This window comes from Sebastes umbrosus, chromosome 14, assembly GCF_015220745.1.
Source record: "Sebastes umbrosus isolate fSebUmb1 chromosome 14, fSebUmb1.pri, whole genome shotgun sequence".
NCBI classification, from domain to species: domain Eukaryota; kingdom Metazoa; phylum Chordata; class Actinopteri; order Perciformes; family Sebastidae; genus Sebastes; species Sebastes umbrosus.
In genome coordinates this window covers 23231068-23255409 of record NC_051282.1, presented here as the reverse complement: position 1 = coordinate 23255409, position 24342 = coordinate 23231068, and the positions used below count along the sequence as shown (strand labels likewise).

Below are 24342 nucleotides of genomic sequence, written 5' to 3'. Positions count from 1 at the left end.
TAAAGTAGTAGCTGATATTTCATGTTTAACAGAAACCCAACATGTTTAATTCCGGATGTAACCACTCAAACAAAATCCTGTCTGACATATAACATCTAAAGGTTAAAGAGCGAGAAGGAAGAGAGGCCAAGACACACACATTCACAGAAATGGCCTTGAATGTTAAACAGCTACCAGCTTCATCTGTTCTGCCTCAATATAAGGGACATTATAAAACTAGACCATGGTAGTTGGCATCCTCTGGCATGTCGAGTATATTTTCTTTGACAATCTAATTCTGCTTTCTAAGAAGTCTTTTACCAGACTGGATGTGATTCATTTGGGGAAAATAGATCTTGTCATCCATATATGAGAAAACAAAGAGGGTGCGTGTACAACAGCAAAATACTACAAAAATGTTATTATCCTCTGTAACCATGTTATCAGTCTTGAATCTTTCCTTGTGTACTGTGGGGGGGGAAAAAGAGGGCAAACTAGAAGGACTCAATTCATAAAGGCAATAAAACCAAAACTGCCAAAAGCAATGCATCTCTGCGTTACGCCAATTCAAGAAAAAGGCCCTTTGTTCGAAACAATCTGCTTTCCCATCTCACAGCCAGACACGGCCGTAGAACCCCTCTCCTTCCTGTGTCTGCCTCCCGTTTTCCTTCATGACAGAAGAGAAATAGAGGAAGAAACAAAATGAGGGAGAGGAAAAAGCGAGTGCATCAATCAAGTCGCTTCTCACTGCCAACAATGAGGTCAGTCTTTCATTTACTGGACGAGCCACAACTGTCCTCCTACACATGTACACAAAGCGTTTTTAAAAACAATTTATTCTGGCATATATATCATACTATTCTTTTCATAAACACGATACATTTAGACTTTGCACTGCAAGTCCTGTCATGATACATAATCACATTTACATATATAGATCTCTAAACAACTATATTCATTTGCTTACCACAGGGTTCTTTATCTCACTGTCTTTTTCTTACATTATTTTCAACACTGAACATATTTTAGCTGCCTTTAGCCTGTAGCAGCCCCGGAGAAAGTCCTCATGTTAGCGTTTAAGGCATCAGTGAGCCCTTCGCCCAGAAAACCATTCAACACTGGACTCGTCTGAACCCTGGGATAAACAAAGTCGTCGTCTGGGTTGAACGGCGAACTCTGGCTCCGATCCGGCTCGTCTTTGGCTCACACACACCCTTTAATTACATTTCAGCAACACTGAGATCACATAAAAAAAATACTCTTTTAAAAGGTTTCATTCATGAGACCCCATCAATGTGTCAAAGCAAAAATGATGCAAAGTTTCCGTGACCTGTCAGGTAACGCTGTCATCTAAATGTATAGCTGAGGATGTGTGGACAGGAGCTGGAACGAGAACCAGAGTTCACTTTTCCATCCATTTTTCATTTATAAACCCCAATTCTGTAATGTCTGCAAAACCAGCTGCTTTCAATGATTTACTTTTAAGTCCTGAAAGTATCATTCGATTTGACACAGTCTAAATATAAAAAATATATTTATACATATATATTTGCTTATAAAAAAATCTAATTGGGATGGACATGGGGATATAAATACAAACTTTCACATTTGAAGTAAAAAAAAAAAAAATCTAATTTGGTAAAGAGAACAAAAACTCCACAACATTCATTTGACATAAAAGTGCATCTGATTTAAAATTGATCCTTAAACTTAGTCAGGGATGTTTGGGCCAGACACACATGAACAGTAAGATCTCAGGCAACGGAAATCACTTCCAAATTAAAGCCTTATGTTTGTATTTTCAAACCGTAAAAAGCAGCATCTGCTTTACTTTCACATATAACTGATAACAAGTCCGCAGCATAATATTTTATCTGCCCCTCTTTGGCACTTAGTCGGCTGAGAACACCTGAAGAGCTACAAGAAGAGGATGGCTAAGGATAAGTCCCACTGAGGCGAAAGGTCGAACAAGGCATGAAATTGATTCCTAGACTTTACTGAAATGCACTGATTCCCTTAATTTTACCGCATGCATTCATTAGTTTTACAGGTAGAAGGATAATATTGATAGTGGAGGGAGTATATATTTTCTGTCATAACTCTGATTTAAATCAGGTATTATAGCTGCATAGCCCCAGTTTGGTTTGCGCCTCTCTCGTATAACAATCACATTCAAGTAACAGAGCTAAGCATTAGTTTCTCTGAAAAATAAACACCTGGCAAGACGATCATTTAACAGAACTTAACCGCTGCTCTAAAGGTATTTCCAGAGTCCTCAAAAACTCTTCCAACTATCTGGATGAAAATAAAATTTGGTTTGCTGCTTTAAAAAATAAAGATTTTTTAACCTTTTTCTCAAATTGTGACTGTATTTTCTATCCAAGTAGCTGGGAATGACACATATGTGGTTGCTCTTTTTGTACAACAAAAGAAAAATATTCAATTATTATGTTGCATGAAAATATCAATAGACAATTTTCTTAAATCTGTTACCAAATGCAAACAAATTTGTTGTTTGTTTAATTTATACATCGTAAACCAAATAATAAAAAAATGTCATCAGTTATATTTTTCTACAGTTGAGACTTGAGAACTTGAGAAACATGTTAAATATATATTTTGTTGAGCAGCAGACCGAATATATTTACATCCAGATGATCAGAAGAGTCAAAGAAATATTGTTGCCTAAATCTAAATTGTTTCTGTGGTGGCGACACATTATGTGCCACCACCACTTATTCTGTGAGATCACGATGCAGCAGACAGAAAATAGGATTTGGGTGGAATAAAACTAGAAATGCGGTCCTGAAACTGCAGCCTCCTCTATTGCAGGAACATAATAATGCTTTAGGGATTTTGGAAATACCCTCAGAGCAGCAGTAAGTGCTGTTAAACAACCTTCTGGTTCTGTTCAAAGATCACCGTTGTAATTATTTTCCAGTGAAACAGATGTTTGCTAATGTGACTTGAATGTAACACATAAGAGGCACAAACTAGGGCCAGCGGAGAAATTTGCTTATTTGGGTCCTATTATTAATTTCTACCTAAACCATGTTAAATGATGTCTTAATTCTGAAGTTATGAAACTAAAACATGCCTCAGTTGTGTTAAATATCGCTTATTCTTCTATTAAACCCCAGTGTAGCTACTCTACACATATCCCCATGTGACATCACTTCATCTGTGTTTCATCCAATCTACACAAACATGCAAAGTGCATCACAAATAGCGGAACAGAGTTCTAGTTTAAGGCTGTAGCTCTTTGTTTGAAACGAGAAAAATAGAGAACAATCCTGTCCAATTAACACTGTTGTGCACCGGTGCTGTGCTGTAGCTCAGCTAAATGTTTCAAACACTGCAGGGCTTCCTGCCATTTCTCATGACTGCCCAACATGTGAATGTAAACACAGGAGAGGACACTTAATGAAGACACAACTGGTGCATGACTTGACTGATGCCTCATTTGGAGTGTGTGCGTTTGTATCTGAGAGGGATCAGCAGCCCCATCAGATACTTAATGTTTTGTTTCCCCCTGGTGGTCACTCTTGTAAGAGCATGTACTGGCATTGGTTTTCAAGGCATTGGTGAGTGCTGTTTTCTTGTTATTTGGTTTTGTGGAGGAGCATCTGAATGGTGGCAGAGGCTCGGTGGGTAAAACACGGACTTCTAGACCAGCTCCACGTCCGGATGTCAAGGAAGCTACAGATCCTGCTGAGGCGACTCTGTGGTTAGTTCAGAAGTTCAGAAACCAGGCGGGTTTCAGCACAGAATCTGGGAGAAGGGATGTCTGAGCAGCTCCTCGGCACTGGGCCTGTGTTTTGCCTCCACAAAAATGCACCTTATGAAGTCCCGCGCCTGGTCGGAGGCGTGCGAGGGCAGCAGTGGGTTGGTGGGCTGGGTGGCGATCTTGAATATTGCCGCCATGGCCTCATATTCAGCCCACGGAGGCTTTTCCGTCAGCATCTCCACCACCGTACAACCGAGGCTCCTGTAAAAGAAATGCGTGCTTTCCTTTAATCCGCAGTGGAGTCACATAACAAGCTGAAACAAACACCAAACATTAGCAGCTTGACACTAAAGCTTTACAGGAATGTTTTGAGTGGCTGCAGAGGGCCTCCTCCACCTGTTTGGGAGGTACAAGCCCTCTTGGGAGCATTACTCCCCCTCCGGCCCAGGCTGGGAACCTGGAACATACCAACCTCTGTTACGACCTGTCTGACTGGCCTTCAGCCAATCACATCACTCCACTGGTAGGTCACCACCCAATCAGATTGCATAAGGGAATGTTGTCTGCTCTGTGTGTGGGAGTGTGGTAGGAACTGGCTTACATATAGCAGGCTCCTCGCTTTATTAAAAAGTTTTCCCTTTGAGAGAGTCTGCCTCTGGATCCTACTTAATATGATGCTGTTGAATGAAGGTATTCTACCCAGTCACTACATGAACATAATCATCATCCCTATTTGAAACTAAACTATTTTTACTGGGAGAGGCAGGTGTCATTTCCATCAAATTGTTGCTTGTACCTCAGATGTAAAAAGCCATGATGTCTGTGTTTGTGTATGTGCATGTTTGTCAGTCACACAGGTGTTATACTTCAGCAGTATTAGCAGTTATATTCCCTTAATTAAAGGCAACAATGCTCCATTGTTTGTGATTATTAGAGTAGTTACAGTACTTCTATATCCCATGAAGAATCAAGATTTATAAGTCCAATCTGTTTAAATGCTCTATTGTACAATATCTCCATTATTTAGTGTCCTAGTCGATAAATTTGAAAAATCTGCTCTACAGCTTCTACCAGGCGGATATTGGATTATTATTATTATTGGTCAATCACGGCGTCCTACAGTCTCTGTAGTAGTTCATGTGGCTCACTGCTGTGTTTCTATTTTTTTTTTTTATTCTTGTGTTGTTATTTTTTATTTGTGTGTGTATCTGTGTTTTTTATGTGTCGTATAAGCTACTGGATGCCAAGTATCCATATACCTATCTATCTAAATCAATTCATACTGGATTCAAATGTTGGATGCCGCTCCGAGCAATAATTTCTCAACAAATATTAATTTAGCTCAAGCATGACATCCATCCCCAACACACTTTCTTGATGTACTGGGATCAAAATGTATACTACACTGCTGTAGAGCTGCAACAATTATTCTATTAGTTGATTAGCTGTCAACTATTAAATTAATCGGCAACTATTTTGATAATCAATTAATCGCTTTGAGTAATTTTTAAGAAAAAAGGAGTCAAAATTCTCTGATTCCAGCTTCTTAAATGTGAATATTTTCTGGTTTCTTTACTCCTCTATGACCGTAAACTGAATATCTTTTGAGTTGTCAACAAAACAAGACATTTGAGGACGTCATCTTGGGCTTTGGGAAACACTGATCGATTTATACACCAAACAACTAATTGAATAATCGAGAAAATAATCGATGGATTAATCGACAATGAAAAATAATTGTTAGTTTCAGCCCTAGACTGCTGTGTATCTGCCGGACTTACCAGACGTCAGCCTTCCTGCCGTAGCCTTCTCCGCTGATCACCTCCGGGCTCATCCAGTAGGGGGTGCCGGTCACAGAGCGGATGCCGGTGCCAGACATGCAGATGGTCTGCAGCCTCTTGCTGGCGCCAAAATCTCCGAGCTTCACGTTGCCCGCTGAATCCCGCAGGATGTTGGCACCTGAGTTGACATGGAACACGTAAATATTTTATCTGACCAATGCTGTGAAACATAATATTGATCTAGTGCCTAAACAGTATAATACTCTGTAGTTTAACAGGACTACCTTTGATGTCCCGGTGTACGATCATGTTGCTGTGCAGATAGGACATGCCCTCCAGGATCTGTCTGGTGTACTTCCGGGTCACGTTTTCTGTCAGCGCCCCGTAGGCCTTAAGCTGGTCTTTGACTGAACCCTGATAGGAATAAAGCACGTGCTTTACACAACAGGCTGTGAACACATCCAGGGTTTAAAACCACCAATCTGCCCCATCACTGAAGGTCTGAGCCAGGAGCACAGGGAGTAAAGGAGCCACGTTAAAACCTGGCACCTGAGAGAGGTGTGTGGTGCATTCAAAGTATGGACAGTGTAATGGGCCTTTAGTCCCAGAAACTATGGAGTCTAAGGAACTAAACTCAAAAACTAAACAAGGGAGCAAAATTTACTTCATCGCATTTATGTCTGCATTTTCACCGCATCTGAAGAACTGCAGTGAATTAGACTGATAAAAGATTAAAAACTTTGTTCGCAATGTAATTTAGCAAATTTGTGTGATGTCTGAATTGACATGCAGAGGTGGAAAGGTGCCAGATATGCAGAGACAAAGTAGAGCTGATCTGCTCTACGATTTGTAGACCACAAACTTCAGAAAATCGGATTTGACTACTGGCTTTTTTTAGACTTCATAAAAGTTGGCTACACAACTATAGCCCAGGATCCAAAACTGAAACAAGGTTACTGAGGTCAAAATTGAGTTTCTGAGTTCCTCAAAAGGTTCCTGGAAAAGATAAGTATTTCACTTTATGAACCTTGGGCATAATTTCAGATGGGAGGAATTGAGGAAACATGCCCAACCACACTTCTGAATGCCTAAATCACCAACTTTATATCAAATCCAAATGTTAAGTCATGGGAACTGATTGTTTGCATTCCTCTTGTCTTTATTTCATGCTCTTATTATGTGACTGGCTTAGTTACATCATAACATTAGATACAATTAAACTGAACACAAAGACTGAGGGTATGGAGTTGTTTTCAAGGTTTCGACCTGTGAAAACAACCGTTCCTCTGAGCCCTGGTTCAAGCTGTGACATTAAAAGTTGTTGGGACTCACCCCCGGCATGTACTCCATGAAAATAGTGAGGGTCTTCTCATTGTGGTCCCTCAGACAGCCGTAGTACTGAACAATGCGCTCGTGATGCAGATTTTTCAGCAGCTGGATTTCGCACTCTAAAGCGCTGACCTCCTGCACGGACACAATGAGGAGAAGCAGGGAAATTACACACTGGACATCCAAACAACCGCTCAGACATTAAACATAAAAGCTGTCATTTCTGAACAATGCATCTTTGTTGATTTACTGTTTTCATGTGTAAACAAAATGCAATTTTCCGGACATGGTGGAGCCCCGCAGGCTCCGTCATATCTGTTACTGCTGATGACAAACAAATGTAACCATAAACAGGGATGACAAACTGCATGTGGAGTCTGCCAAAAGTGAAACCTAAAGCAGAAAGTAAATGAAAGCCAATAGTGCAGCTCCCCAAAAGAAGTTCCTGTGTTTACTTCAGAGGCCACAACAGAGAGACAGACAGAGGGAAGTCAAAGTAATCCCAAAGTCCCAACTCAGGAGCCGGTTTAATAGAAACAACAACTGATTCACATCTGCTACAAGCTGAGGGTGGGAGGGGGGGTGTGAAGGGGTGATGGGAGGCCAAGGCAATGCTGACCCGTCACCCCTCACCGCCACCGCTCCCCCACAACACTCGGCTCCTTTCAGATACAGGAAGTGACAGTGCATGTTTTCTCTGTGGAAGACAGGAAAGGACATTAAAATGGGGAAGAGGGGGGGTCGAGGGAGGAAAGAAAACCTCTTCAATAAATTCCACTTCTTGAGTTGTTCAGCCTCCTTCCTGCAGACTGATTATTTCATTTATGTGCCTGGGGATACAATTTTTGTGGCTCAACACCTTACGTAAGACCATGAAACTTAGATAGTTGACTGATTAATAAAATGCTCACTCAGTTATGACAACTACCTGCGTTCCAGCATGATGGCCTGAACAGATTAACATACACAACATATGAGGTCATTCTTGGCGCTTTTACAGTTGGGCGGTAGCGCGGATTTGTTATTAATCAACAAACTAAGGTTTGATATTTTACAAAAGACTGTAATGTCAACATCCATGAGTTATATTGTAAAAGTAAGGGAGGAAATGACACCATTTCCTGACCAAAACAGCAGTGTTTTAATGTGCAACCAAGAATAGCAACATGTCAACATGTGCATGCAATGTCAGCAAAGCAAACTATATAATGTTTTACAGCTGAGGCATCATGTCCATAAGCAATAATAGGAATGTTCTCAGCAGAACCAGAAAGAGAGAAGAGGAAAGAACAAGACAACCAAGTATTCTACCTCTGAAAACATGAAAAGTTGATCTATCCATGTTATAGCTAATTCACACTTCACGACTTTAGTCAGTCATTTAGTGTAAAAACCACAACGACTTGCGATTACAAGGCAGCAAGTTGTGATCTGATATCTTTGAAGGTTGTGTAGTGTGCACGAGGCATTAGTTTTTCACCTTGCTGGTCTCAGGACTCTCAGGATCAAACTGGACCTGCTTGGCAGCCAGCTCCCTCCCAGTATCCACATCGTAACACAGGTAAACCCGACCAAACGCTCCCTGGCCCAGAAGCTTCCCCCGCCGCCACGTCACCGGGGCACTGGGCGCTGAAAAAAACAACACACACACACACAGCTGTTCATTTATGTTTTTACTTCAAATATACTCCAGCTCAAAGGCTTTGTGGTAAGTCGAAACAGACCTGTATTGACCTGTACCTCTGTATTGGGTGCAAAGAGATTGATATCTATCTTCTTAACTGACTCTGAATTGTGCAACAATGCATATACAGGGATCAATTTTTACTTTTATTTTACTACCCAGGGTTTCAATAGCAGATTTCACTGACCCATCTTTTAAATATTGTTCAGTTTTTTCATCCAGCTAAAAGTAAATTCTGGTGAAAACCCTTATTACATGATTTAAGCATTGGTATTATCCTATGAACCCTGCAATGTATTGTATATCTATCTCTTAGGAATTGTGAAAAGTGTATTTTCGAAAGGACATTTGAGTTATTGTTGTATTGTATCAACACTCACACTTATGCGCAACTGATCGATCTTGGGGTCGGAGTCTGCCCTGAGCGTCGACCAGCTGCCAGCTGCCCACGCTCTCCTCGCTGCCGTTGAGCGACCGGCGTGAGGGCACCAGAGTGAACAGGTTCCCCTGAGGGCGACGGATCCGCGGAAACGTCCGACGGCCTGAAGGGAGAGCAGGAAAAAGGCTGACTGAGGTTAAATATCACATGACAAAGAACAGGAGAGATTAAGGGGAGAAACAAACAAGTCACATCGTTGACAAACGGAGATAAGATACCAATCGTCTCACCTTCACTGTGATCCTTATGATGCACGGAGACATGGTACCTACGAGGATAGGTGCCTCCTTTCCCTGCTACCCTGTCATACACATGATTCTCCCGGTCTGAAAGCAAATATCCAAAAAGGTCAAAGGTCAGCAGGATTACTCTGTAATTCAAACAGTTTAGTTCAGTTTACACTGAGTCACACAACATTCACGTGAGCGACTTTATCACTCTCCCTTGTATCTTATATTTATGAAGAACGCGGCAGACCTGAACTTGAAGTTACTGTTTATGTAGATTTCTGTTTTTCTGACTTTTTGTCCCAGTAGGAACTATTTTTCAAGGTACTAAAAGGTTCCTTCAGCTCATTGTTGTCTGCGTTTCCACTGCGTTCTAAAGACCCCGGAAGATTAGACATATTAGTTTGCTGATGTAGGAGGAGTGACAGCTGTTTTTACTCATTGTTGTATACAGTATAACAACGATGACGCCATAAAAAGCGACAAACAGGCATCATTATTTGTGCAAAAATAGTAAGCATGGAGGAGATTCAAGTCGTGCTGCTGTTGATCGTGATTTACTTTTTGCAAATGAGGTCATTGAGTCAACGCTGGATAAGAGAAGAGCAGTAGTAGCAAAGCCATTTCAAATCACCAGAAATGCTAAACTTAAGGATCGTAAACAGATTTTACGAGCTATTGCGGAGACTGACAGCGAGATGACTGAGATGGACTCGTGCTGTTTACGGTTGAAACTGCTGTAAACACAAACATTAATACATTTCTCTCGACTTACAGTCAAAGTCTATAAAAATCTTCTACCACGGCGCCCATGATGGTTTAATTTGAAATGAAAAGTGTCTGTCACAATGCTTTATCCCATAAAATGTGAGTGTGCTGCTTTAACACAATATTGGTGGTAACCCATGGTTACTGGGAAAGTTAAAGGTTGGAAGGAGCTTTTCTCACCTGAGCACTCCTGACGATTATCAGGGTAACTCTTGGCTCTGTGCATGCGAGACTTCCTCAATGAGGGGCTGTGAGAGAGGAGAAGGAAGGAAGATGAGTGAGGGAGGTTGAGACACTTTATTTTGGTGTTTATATAGAATGAGTTGCAGTTTTTCCAATTTTGCAAACACCAATCATGGAAAGAGACAAATAATAAAATATGCAGTGAGTTTCTGGGAGGCAGTATTTGCTCCTCACCTGTCTGAGTTGCTGTCCAGAGACTGACAGCTTCCAGAGACTGAGTTTTCTGCACTGCTCCAAGGATCCATCACCTGCACAGGGCACAATGGAAAATAAAGGCTGTGTTTACACACGTGCTTTGTGTGCACACGTTTCAGAAAGAAAATTCCATCCAAAAACAGAATTTATACTTGAAAACTTTGGGAGCATGAACCCAAAATCTATTTTTTTTTCGAGAATCCAGGCAATGTATAGATGGATAACTCTCAGCACTTAACTGAATGCATTGTTAGATATTTTACTCCTAAATTAATTTGACCTCATTCCCAAAAGATAATTTCATAATGTCAACAAACTCACATAAATGAGCAAAACAACTTCACAAATCCCTAAAGATCATGATTCATGCTTCGAGGATGAGTTGTTTATGTGATAAAATCGTCATAAACACAACGTAAGATTTATATTTTAAGAGGGATTTCCTCCATTAATAGTGCAGCAATGACTCACACACTGATCGCTGGTCTCAGGGATGAACTCCCCCTCACTGTTTATGCTGGTGTATGAACCTTGGCGGGCGATCCTCTGCTGGCATTCAGGCACGTAGCCAGGAGGCGGCGAGCTACGCCCCGTGTTCTGAGAACCTGGGATTACACAGAAGAGAATAAAACATTAGATATATGAGAAATAAACATTTAAAAACAATAACAGGTCTGAGGACTCAAACATGCATGAAAATGTCAGCAACAATGTGCTTTGAGGACATCAGTTGATTACATGATATTGTTGGAAAAACTGCTTGGCATCATTTTTTAAAACAAACAGGCCTTGTTCTTCAATGTTGGGATTTATTTTCCATTGAGTACAGGCAGCACAAAAGCAAACATGCAGTAGTTGAGACCACAATCATTAAGTGTGGGGAAAAAAATCGATACAGCATAGTATCGCAATGTTTTGGGAGGCAATATTGTATCAATACATGGACGTCAAGTATCAATCTTTTATTATATAAACTATTAACCTCTTAACAATCCACTATTCTGTCTTTCAGAGGTTGTAGCGGGTTCAGTCTTAAAGCTAGAGTGAAGATACTGGTATCATCTAAAACTAGAAAATCTAAGGAATCGTTGGTAACAAACCATGTCATGTTAATTTGTCAGGAAGAATGCTAAATAATGCTCCAAAGTTATGCTAAATCTTGGCGAGGAAAAACTGACATGGCCAGTTTCAAAGGGTCCCTTGACCTCTGACCTCAAGGTATGTGAATGAAAACTCTGAGATGAACAGAATGAAAACTGTATCTTATTACATTAAACAGATGTTGACAAACTGAATAATTCGCAGTTGATAAAAGTAATAAATCACAAATCATATCACAAAAATGTTTAAAATCATCATCGTAATATTATTGTATCGTAGGGTCTGTGGTAAAAGAAATCAAAGTGCTGACTGAAAGGAGCAACGGCTGAGAGCTGGTTTTAATATTTATGGCCCGCTGCTGTCAAAGTCCAGCTCCCGAGCCTTCTCCTGCAGCCACTTCAACCTAAACCAGGCCACTGGTCCACCACACTAATAGCATCCTGTAATCTGATTGGCTGCCGTCCAGCAGGCACCGTCTAGTGATGGTGAACAGGAAAAGGAAGTGGACCCATTGCTAAAAGGGGAAGCCAAAGAGAGAGCAGCCAGAGAGAGAGAGAGAGAGAGAGAGAGAGAGAGAGAGAGAGAGAGAGAGAGAGAGAGAGAGAGAACACGACAGACAGGGAAATCGAGGCACGACGACGTGACAGCTGCTGGTAAATGAATATTAACAAAACGTTAAGGCTTCTGAGAACAATAAAGAGTCTAAATCAGTGTGTGTACCATCTCGTTGCAGATAAGATTAGAGAGAGGTTTGAATGACAGGTGAAGATATGTACCAGTTGAAAGGTGGCGCCCCCTGGGCTCGGAGGATTGGTACGCCGTGCTAACGTCTCCAGTGGACTGAGAGGACTTGATCCTCACCTGCTTACACGGCACGTGGTGGGAGGGGGAGGAGGCCTGCAGTTGGAGAGAGGAGGGGAGAACAGGAAGCTTCAACACAGGATTAAACAATGTCAGCAAGCCAGTTAGTGTCATGTAAATGTACTGGGGAACTTTGATTTTGCACAACACGGCTCTGTGTGTGAAGAAATGGCGGTGATGCAATGGTACGCTGTAAATGCACGCCCAATGTGTGTGCTCATGTGTGTCTCACATTGCTGTGCTCCTGAGTGAGCAGCAGGATCCTGATGCTCTTCATGTTGGAGCTTCGGTCCAGCAGGTCGACCGCCTTGTCCAGGTCGTCCTGATCGCGCAGAGGGATGGACAACTGAGAGGATACGAGACAAAACACAAAATCAATAAAATATATGGACAAATACATCTCAAGATTCACAAGCCTATCAAGGCTTTTGGAAACATTTTGAAATGTATAAATTAGGGCTGTCAAAATTAACACGATAATAATGTGTTAACGTAAATTCGTTTTAACACCACTAATTTCTTGGACGCATTAACGCAACTTGTGATTTTTAGGTCATAAGAAATCATATGAAACTAGAAAATTAACAATCATGTTATACAAGCTTGTCACAAAAGAGGTTAAATAACGCTCCAAACAAGCGGAAATTTTGGCGTGGAAAAACTGGCATAGCCATTTTCAAAGGGTCTCTTGACCTCTGACCTCAAGATATGTGAATGAAAATGGGTTCTATGGGTACCCACGAGTCTCCCCTTTACAGACATGCCCACTTTATGATAATCACATGCAGTTTGGGGCAAGTCATAGTCAAGTCAGCACACTGACACACTGACAGCTGTTGTTGCCTCTTGGGCTGCAGTTTGACATGTTGTGATTTGAGCATATTTTTTTTGCTAAATGCAGTACCTGTGAGGTAAAGCAAGCATATTTGTCCACTTCCATGTTGATACACATTCAGACATGTTAGTAGAGCTGAACTTACAACTATTTTGATGATTAATTTATCATTTAGTTCATTTAAAAAAATAATAATCTTAATGCAATGAACTAATGAAATTAGTACATCCATAGAATGTCCAACATGTATTTGCAATTATTACTATTATTTTTTGTATTTCGTACACCCAGTGATACAAACTGACCAAGAAAACAAGAAAGAAAGAAAACAACAACAACAAAGAAAAACAAAAAGAGTTAATTTTTCAAGGAAAAATACCAAACATTCCCTGTTTCCAGCTTCTCAACTTTACCTCATTGTTCATATAATGCAGGTCTAGCTGCTGGCCAAAGACAGCCTTGACTTTCTGCTGGATTTCCTCGAACTGCACAGGCCGTCCAAACATCAGGATTCTACACAAAGCAAGAAATCACACGGACAGACTAGATCATGAAGAGATTTGTACCGGCTGCTAAGGAAACTGCTTTTAACTTTCATGCACATGTGCAAGCAAAATACACACACAAGCTGCTGTTTGTAGTGTGTGCAGATTCCTCTAAGTACACCTTGCATATTTGTGGTGTGTGCTGGCAGCCACGGACTAACCACAGTCCTTTTCCCCTCCATTCTCCAGCTCACATACCAGTCTGAATTAAGTGCTGGAGTCGGAGTCTTTCTGGAACTGGAACATGTGACAAGAACAGCATGCCTGCGTGAGTGTGTTTATGTCTCTGCGTGAGTTTATGCTCTCTCTCGCTTGCGTATAGATATATACATGTGTGGATGTAAAATGCCTACACACACAAACACACACACACACACAGCATGCATGTAAAAAAATGAAACTCACCTTCGCTCTCCTGAGAACTCAAACTTTATCCTGACATCGTCCTGAGAGAAAACAGAAACAGGAAAGGTCAAAGAGTGGACAAAAGAGGGCATCAAAGTGTACTAAGAAAGGCTGTGCTGATATTTTAATGTGTAAAGATGTGATTTTCCCAAAAGTAAAGACTTAAAAGACCGACACACACAGCACATGCTCCGTCTTCACTTATTGGCCTTACACAAAGATTGTTCGCTCGGAAGACATGTCACTCTGCACCTCCTCAGTTGTGAAAACCCACTTCCACTCGTAACAAGTCCAAACTTAAGTTATTGAGGTGGGAAAATGGTGGAGACTGTCTTTCCCAGGAGGACAATCTGGTTTTAAGCAAACACTACATTGCACATTAAGTTGTCTGCTTTGGCTATTCTCTGAGGCTGCAGGCAGCTGTGGTAGAAAGCGAGGGTGGGTGGGCTACTGGCGGAATATATTTTTAGAGAAGAAGTTGAAAATAACTGGATTTAATACATCTGTGAGTGGCTATCTTGAGAATTCAACTCTCATTATGCTAAATTAGCGTACTGTGTGGGCTGAGGGAAATAGTAAGGAACAGGAATATACTTCTTGCATGGGTGATACCCAATTACACGGTTCTTTATTGCAGCAGTGGTCCAAAATTTTAATTATATGGTCAACAGACCAAAGGCATGAGGAAAAACTTGTTAGCGTCTAAGGCCCTCCTGACTTCTAAAATTAGCGTCATTCATACTGAACACAACTTAAAGACTAAGTGTTTAATTTGGGAGCAAATGTGTTTAGTTGACGTTGACCTAGTAGAGAGCTATAAATATTTGGGTATTGTTATTGATGACAAACTGTGCTTTGATGCCCATGTTGATGCCTCTAAAAATGTCCAAAAAAAAACTTTTTTTCTGAGAACTCTTTCAACATTTCTTCTGAGATGATGACTTTCTTTTACAGATGTTTTATTGAATCTGTTTTAACCTTTTGTTTAATTGCTTGGTTTGGAAATCTAAATCTGTCCAACAAGAACGGACCTGTTAGTCTTGTTAAAATGGCCAGTAAGATTGCTGTTCTTCCTTCGGAGTATTTTCTGCAACTGAACAACCAACCGCGCTGCTTCCTGTTTACACCGGCTCACTCATGCCCAGTGTACATGAATGGTCATGTGATATGCGTTTTCAGGTGTGGTAGTGTGGACGGAGATTAATTCTGAAACGGCACTAAAACGCTCATCTGGACGGAGATCATTTTTGTTTTAAAATGCTGTTTGAAAGCAAAAACGTATTAGTGTGGATGTAGCCTTAGAAGGGCTATTGCTATCTTGGACCATCCACTCCCAAAAGTAGTTCAAGCTTTTGCCCTCTGGATGTCGTTTCAGGGCACCCATTAGGAGAACTAATAGATTGCACGTCTCCTTCATTCCAATTAGTATTAATATGCTCAATAGCATCTAGCACTCTGGCTGCACTTTCTGCACTTCCCTTGCACTATTGCACGATTGTATATGTGTGCAAATTTCCATTCCCTGCTCTAGCTCTGTGTTTTATCGTGTTGATGTGTCATTGATGTCTTTTTGTTTTCCCCAACAGTGATGCAACTGTGTGCAAATGGACAGCTGAAGATTCATGCTGTGTACAGAAGACTGCCCAATGCCCACTAGGTTCATCACACATCATCTACACCTTAAAACCTCTGAATATCCACACAGGTGTTTTCAATTAATCAGGCTGATTAGACCACTGCTCAGGACCGTGTGGGCGTGTATAGACTGTAATTGATTGACATCCTCCTGTTAGCTTTGTTGCACATGTTAGGGCGGGATAAATAACACCTTTATCGTTCTTATTGGTAGATAAAGAGATGTGACCTAATAAATTCCTATCAAAGCTCCTTCAACCTGAGCAGAGGTCTAATCAGACAGAATAACTGAAAACACATGCGTGGGTGTTCAGAGGCTTTAAGTATTTAGGACTTACAGCAATTTTATTTAGATTTTTACTTCAGCAGACCCTCCTTTGGCTGTCCATAGAGACATTTCTGGGGTTTAACCTGGGAGCTTTGGGTGTCAGGGTCTCGCTAAACACCTGCCTACATTTCTTCTTTAGAACTACACTACTAGAGCCACTTCAAATGTATTTAACTTTAAGAAGACATTTATAATATGTGTGTTTTACACACAGGACTAACATGTTGTAGCTACAGCTCACTTAGCTATGGCTAAGGCCATTTGATTGTAATTGAGAATTTATAACAGCACCATTCCAGTTATTCCTGGTTTAAGAGAAATCCTTGTTTATGAAGACAACTTCACACATGCTCACGCTTCCAAACCATCTTCTGAAATGTTCAATCAGCAGCTATACTGCACCTGTCTGTTGGCCTGGGCCGGCGTCTTGGGTTTGCCGCTGTCATACGACGACACAGGCTGACGCCGCGTCATCTGGAGGGCAACCAGGTCCTTCATTATAGAGTGGAGAGCCTGCCTCTCATCTGAAGAGGATAATGGGTTGGGAAAAATACACAATTAGAGTGTGGATTGGATAATGGATTGTGTGACAGAAAGAGAGAGATATATGAGCCCCTTGCACTTAGCTCTGCACTAAGAGGTGTGTGCAGACAATTAGTCAGTCATTTTTTAACTACATCCATATTGAGACTATCCTGTGACGGGGTGTTAGAGGCAGGGAAGGACTGCAGTGTTTTTGATATGCCTATTCCCATGTTTGATCTCAGGGCAAGCTCTGCCTTGGCTGGACTGGCTCACGAAGAGAAAATATTCTCCTTGTGTAGCTTGGACAGACATCATACAGCCCCGGGGCAGCGGAGAGAACCAGACCCCCATCTACATAACGCCGAGAACCAATCCCTCATCCGACAGGGTCTGCAGCTCGCACAGGCTCTGGCCTCAGGGATGGTGTTTGGTACGAGTGTATATATGTGTGTGTCTGTTTTTATCTCGTGCTGTGAGGAAACCATACTCTGTCTAACATCAGAACGTAGAGGACTTACTCATTGTGGCGATGTTTGTGTGCGTGGGATACAAGCCGGTCTTCAGAAACGTGTCTGTGGTGTGCCAACACAACAACAGCCTGTAGTTATAAAAACAGAAATCAATCAGTTAGAAGAGAAAGTGTGTTTTTGTTCATATTTCTTTGCTCGGAGACGGAGCAGAAGGATGTGAGTCATCGAGTCAGACAGGAGACGATATATGACAAAGGTTATCAGCCAGTCTCACAAGTATGCAAGTACCTCAGCCTATAAAACATCCCCTTGGTGGTTAACGTCACTGAGATGAGGAGGCCAAAAGAGAAAGAATGAAACTTGAAGGCTGGCATGACGAAGTAGCTGCACTGCACCCTTATTATATGGTATCTAGGTAATTAAATGACATGAAATGGTGTTTTAATGCAGTGATTCCCCCCTAATTGTATGTAAGAAAAGCTGAGCCCACCTCATACTTTCTGACGTCACCATCCTAAAAAAAAATTACAAATCCTCCAAAATCCTCTCCAATTTGAATAAAGCGATTCAGTGTATTAAATGAGTCTTTTTGTAATAAAATCAACTTTATTTAATGAATATAACTTGTCAGTGCGTGTCTCTCTTTGTGTATGGCAAGCGGGAGAGCAAAAAATTTTTTGACCGCATTGAAAATCTTGTTTTTGGGGCGGCTGTGGCTCAAAGGTAGAGCAGGTCATCCACCAATCCGCAGGTCGGTTTGATCCCCGGCTCCTCCAGTCCACATGTCAAAGTGGACTGGAGCAAGATATTTAACCCCAAATTGCTCCCGAAGGCTGTGCCATCAGTGTGTGAATGAGTATTTAGATTAGATCCTGATGTTAGGGAAAACCCTGCTGTTTATTCTGGCATCATGTTGGTGACATTCTTATGTAAACAAACAAGCGTGTAAACACAACAGGCAATATCAAGGTCAATAAGTCCACAACGTAATTATCATGACAGGCCTAATCAGAGAACCTAATTTTCACCTACAGCACAAAACCTTTTTCATGCATAATTCCTTGCAGACATGTAAAAAAAAATGTAACCCAAGCCTCCAGAACACATACCTAAAGATTTGTCTGACTGAGTGCCCGAGACTCAGAGTGAATGAGAAAGTGTGCAGTGCATGCGAGAATGTGTGTTGTGTGTTTTGCCCATGAGAAAGAATGAAACAATTGGAAACGGCTGAAATTCAAGCTGCACTGGCAGCAATTAGTCTGGCACAGTTCATACGGGAATAACGTTTTTTACAGAGAGTTTTCTGCCATTTTAAATATCTACCAGCTTTAGACTTCTCTGATTGCACGAGCAGCAAAAACCCCTAACTCCGCTGTGTTATAGCTCCATTGTTGATGTTAACAGAGCAATATTATCTGCCCTGCTCAAGGCGTCAACAGCATTATAACTGAGGCATTTCCTTCAATGGAGAAGGTTTCCCCCAAACTTGTACCAATAAACCTTTGGATTCAAACTAATTCAACAAAGGAGAACACAAAATAAACTTAGTTTTCTCAGTTACAGTAGATGATGGGTGAATATTGGTTGGTAAAGCTGGTATGACTGACAAAAGCAAAAAACAATAACTTGCATCAAATGAGAGACTTGATTAAAATAAACTATCTCTTCCAGAGATGTACTGATCTGACTTTTTCTCTCCTGATTCCAGTACCTCAACTCAGGTATCTCCTGATACCAAATTAGATCCGATACCAGATCTCTCTTTTTCAAACAATTCAAATCTATATATTATCTCACTGTGTGAAACTACTTGGGATCATTTTTATGCACAGTAACTTGAAGCGAAGGGATGCATGTAACTGATATTAATAAAGAAACTGTCACGTCGAAACTTGATCTGCTTGATAAGATCAGTATCAGCACAGATACCGTCGCAGTAAACTGGACTAGTGCAATAAGTAAACGTGAACTTAAAACGTACCTATTCATCCAGGCTTTTCATTAAGACTGGTTAATATTTTATTCACTTATTTTATTGTATTTAAGTTGTACAATTTACATTTTATTACTCTAATACCTATTTTATTGTATTCAATTTGTATGATTTATTATATTTTAATAATCACCCATTTTATTGCATTTAATTTGTATAATTTTATGATATTTTGTTGTTGTTTTATTATATTTAATTTGCATAATTATTATTATTATTATTATTATTAATAATAATAATAATAATAATAATAATAATAATAATAATAATAAATCGACAATGAAAATATTCATTAGTCGCAGCCATAGACTAGTTTAATTTACAAAGAGACCGGGATGAACAGTGTCTGATGATGGAGCCTACAGAAGAGTGTCTTGCTGAGGACAGATCTGCACAGTCAGAAGGCTGTCTGAGAAGAAAACGAGCAGCATCAGTACCTGAGGCAACTCACTGACTCTGTGGATTTCTGGGTAATAATCACCCACAGGAATGCCGGGCATGTCCGTCCGTGGTCGGCGGAGCGTTGCCACGATGCTTTCAAGCTTCCGACGCTCTCATGTTCCCCTGCCAACGCAGTAGGTGCCAAGTACTTTTGTCCTTCAACTCTTCGAACTTCATGCTTGGGCCATATAATCCCCTATTGAAGGGTATAACTCCCTACTATTTGCATGGATGTACAGTCAATTCAGGACACGCTTTGTCCCCAAAGAGAACAGTAGAGATGCTGGATCTGGAGAGAAAAGCTCTAATTGTGCACCTCCTTATAGTCAACAACCCAACAACTAACCCCTCTGTCCATTCCCCCAGCTACCCTCTTCTTTCTCCTGCTTCTCCTGATTTTAATTACCTCCCAAGCGGAATGCCGGGAATTCAATGGAGAAGGACGCCGCGCTCTACCAGTCCAGTCAGCTGTGCCCGCTTTATTTTCCTTGTATCACATTTCCAGGACTAGCAGGATTTACATGGATTTTCCTCCCCCCCTCTCTTCTCTGTCTGCTTTGAGAGGTGTTTAGTCTGAGGCTGTTTTTCCCAGCCACAGTTCTGACTCTGTCTCTGGCCAGTCATGCATCTGGACTCAGTGCTTCACTGCAAAACCTCCTGGCCTGATGTCTCTCCTGTTTCAGGTGCACATATGTTTTGGGTTCAGGGTAACCCACCACATTTAAATATTGCAATCTCGGCAAGTTGAGATTGCAATGTTTAATATTTAAATATTGCAATCTCGGCAAGTTGATTGTGCTTGTCTAGGCTAAAGTCTCAAATGCCCTTTGTAGTGATTTAACACATACATGCAGACACATTGAAATAAACAATTCAAAAGATGAGCTTATGTACAAGGAGATTTGAAAATGCAGCTTATTCTGTGTGTTCAGATAACAATATGTGAAGGTCATAGAAAAGTTAATAAAGATCAAAAACAAGGAGGCCCATCTGTGGTCCGTACCTGCATACGCTTCATAGACCGTATATAAAGATCGACGATATGACAGCTCAAGTCAAAACACCTCAGTTCGTCCCCAAGTGGCCGCTGTATTTATACCCTGCACCTGAAGGAAGGGTGCTTCATTGAGCTGTGAGTGTGACTACAAACAGAGTTCACTCCCTGCTCCCGTATCCGGGATATTTTGGCTTCACTTTTGTACAGTGGGAGGAAGTGGAGACGCGTCGTCCATCTTTATATACAGTCTATGGTACGCTTACACAGGTGTATTTGATGCTGCATTCTTGAATAACTGTAGTAACTGCAATTTAAAGATTAAAAGTAATGATTCACTCTCACTGTATGTACAGATTTTAACTCATTTGGTGCTTGGACAAACACTTAACAACTAAATGATTCATATTTTCTGATGCTGTTGAAGGTTTGTTTACATCAGCAATGCTTGCAAACACAGCTGTTAAACTGGCTTCTTCAAGTATATGCATGATTATACTTGTAATGTATAATCATGTATAATGAGGTATTTATTTAATGATGGTCTCAGAACAAATTGCCATCTTATGTCTCCCTTTGCTGCTCTGAATCTTAAGTGCAAAGGCTGCCTTACTGCACCTCATTTCAATGATGCTTCAGGTACCAGGACTGCTGTTAGTGTACCGGTCTCATTTAGGCTACTGTTCTGTAATGTAATACCTAAAAATCCAACGGTCACTATATCCTGACAGTAGTGCATGAGACAGGTAATCTGAAAAAAATCATGTGCCTCTGTGTCCTCTAGTGCTCCTAACGGCATCTGCAAGATTTCACAGACCGGAGGAGAACAACCAATCAGAGCCCAGCTGGAGCCTGCCCTCTGAGCAGCTGTCAATCACTGGTGAACTCTGACCAAACGGTGAAACTAGGCAGCGCTGATCAAATATGAATCAATATTCTGTTACTGTAATACCCATTTCTCGCCTCAAATGTTTCAGAAACATCTTGTAGTACTGCAGGTTTAAGTCCACAGGCTGCCTTACTGCACGTCATTTCAGTGATGCTTCATGTACCAGAACTGCTGTTAGTGTACCAGTCTTGTTGAGGCTACTGTTATGCAATGTTACCTAAAAATCAAAATACTGCAATTGGTTATGAGTCATGTCATTTTTTTTATGGGAATTTGGAGGCCTTAGCAACTATAGCTTCCACAAATTATAAGCTTTTATTAAAGAACTTATTCCAGCATTTTTAAACCCTTGAAATACCAACAAATGGTAATATATATATATATATACATATATATATGTATATATATATATACACACATATACATATATATACACACACACACACACACATATATATATATATATATATATATATACACACATATACATATATATATACATATATATACACATATACATACATACATATATATATATATATATATATATATACACACACACATATACATATATATATACATATATATATATATATATATATATACACATATATATGTATATATATATATATATATACATATATATACATATATACATACATACATACATACATATATATATACACACACACACACATATATATATATATATATATATATATATATATATACATATAAACACATATATACATATATATATAGATAGATAGATAGATAGATAGATAGATTCCTGACTAGTTTTGTTTTCAAGCTGAACACTTGACACGTGATCTGAAAGCAGCATAATTCACTCATCCTATATACCTGTCATCATCCATGTCACGTGCGCAACCCTCACCTGTCTTCACCTTCAGCCGACTCCGGTCACCTGTGTCTCGCGGCAGGGATGACGCAGTAGGTCCAGCTCTCACGTCTCCATCGGGTGTCCTTCAGTCAGTCAGACGGACACACCTGGCAGTGTGTGTGTGTGTGTGTGTGAGAGAGTGAGAGTGGGGTTACCCCCCCAGGTAACCAGGTCTTCTTCTTCAACGGGAAATTAAAGCGCTCACACAAAAAACAAGATCATTTCCAGGTTGTGTGAAAACAAACAGTGAGTTTTTACAGAGAAAATGTTCCAGTGGTGGGGGGAAAAAAACAAAACAAAGAGCCTACATCAGGCTGCTGCTCCAGCTGTGGCCCAAACACACAAACTCCTGCTCCTCTCCAGATGTTTGGAAAACTTAAACTTCCAAAACATTTTGTCACGTTCAGGCTTTGCAATGACAGGGAGCTGAAATCCCACAAAAACACTAACAAAGGTGTAACAATAACCGTGTGGTCTGTATGAAATCCATTGGAGGAAAGGAGCGACTGATTTCCGTGATTCTGATGAAAGCCTCTCTTCCTGCTAAGTGTGCAGATTTGTCCTCCTCTGGGTTGCCAGGTTGGAGAACAACATTCACTTCTGCATATAACTGGCGTCGCATTGCAACTTGAATATGGTCATAAAAACAACCATAACAATGCATAAAAGGCCTATAAAACAAAATACAGTGTCATTTAACGAGTTGAAACTACAAAGTTAAAGCAAAAAAACTGACAGTTAACGTTAACAAGAGAAATATCCGTTTTTTAAAAAAGAAAACTCGATTTATGGCCAAGTTGGATGTCAAACTTCCTGACACAGAGAAACATATCAACACCGGAACCCGCTTTTTAAACTCCCAACAAGTCGTGATAACTGTACTCCAGAGTCGCGTCCATGTTTGTCCAAAAGATGCTTCACTCTGCGTCGTCTTTGCGTGTCTAATAACATGGATTTATCCCCTGCGGAGGGGGGTTTAACTGCTAACTAAACTATCTAAATAAGAAGTGCCGTGCAGCAGCGGGAGCGCGCTCTGACGAAGTCTTTCTGCACAGGAGCGCGCTCACACTACGGGGGCGGAGCCAGAGCTGTGACGTAGTCTCAAGTTTATGCTGCATTCAGGTCTATAAGAAAATCGGTATTTTGTTATTCTTCATTCCTATTCATCCAGGCTTTTCATTAAGACTGGTTATTATTTTATTCACTTATTTTATTGTATTTAAGTTATACAATTTAAATCTTGAATTTACCTTGAATTTATTCTTTTTTAAAAAAAAAAAATGTTATCTTTATTTTTATTTTTAATATTTATTCTTGAATTTATCTTGAATTTATTTCAATTTACCTGAATTTCCCTCCGGGGATTAATAAAGGTTCATCTTATCTTATCTTATTATTCTAATACTCACCTATTTTATTGTATTCAATTTGTATAATTTATTATATTTATTATTTTAATAATCACCTATTTTATTGCACTTAATTTGTATAATTTAATGATATTTTGTTATTTTATTAATCACTTATTTTATTATGTTTCATTTTTTTAATTAATAATAATAATAATAATAATAATAATAATAATAATAATAATTAATCAACAATGAAAATATTCATTAGTTGCAGCCCTAGACTAGTTTAATTTACAAATACCAGAGACCGGGTATGTCATTTTATAGCTGCCTCCAAACGTGCAGAAGTCTAGTTATCTCTAAGAGCACTTGAATTACAATATGCTGAAAGGTTATTATAGATGTTTTGCCCAGTGATGCCAAAAATATACTGCTACCCCTGCTATAAGTGCAATTTTGAGGTACTTGTACTTTACTTGAGTATTTCCATGTTATGCTTCTTTATGCTTCTACTCCTATGAGGGGTGGAAGTAAAAAAAATATTGATAAAAATGCATGTGAATTGAAAATGGAGCCGTAAAAATGGATGTGAAATTTGTGTCATTTGTGAATCCAGAACCATGAAATGCTTTGCAAAAATTTTGATTTGTAACCAATATATAATCTCTCAAATAAGTGTAGTGGAGTAAAAA

General features: G+C 40.1%; 1 protein-coding gene across 1 annotated transcript; it reads right to left on the bottom strand.

Moving 5' to 3' along the window:
- Window positions 1–797: 797 nt before the first annotated feature.
- Window positions 798–23337, bottom strand: map3k3 (mitogen-activated protein kinase kinase kinase 3). The gene is made up of 17 exons (XM_037791334.1): window positions 22293–23337; window positions 17126–17205; window positions 16485–16606; window positions 14120–14160; window positions 13583–13682; window positions 12567–12680; window positions 12250–12370; window positions 10844–10977; window positions 10352–10425; window positions 10115–10182; window positions 9170–9265; window positions 8881–9042; window positions 8297–8445; window positions 6820–6951; window positions 5772–5901; window positions 5488–5665; window positions 798–3967 (listed from the first exon to the last, which is right to left on the bottom strand). The coding sequence occupies exons 2-17, from the start codon at window positions 17127–17129 to the stop codon at window positions 3739–3741; spliced, it is 1854 nt and encodes a 617-aa protein (XP_037647262.1). The 5' UTR covers window positions 17130–17205; window positions 22293–23337; the 3' UTR covers window positions 798–3738.
- Between the last annotated feature and the right edge of the window lie 1005 nt (window positions 23338–24342).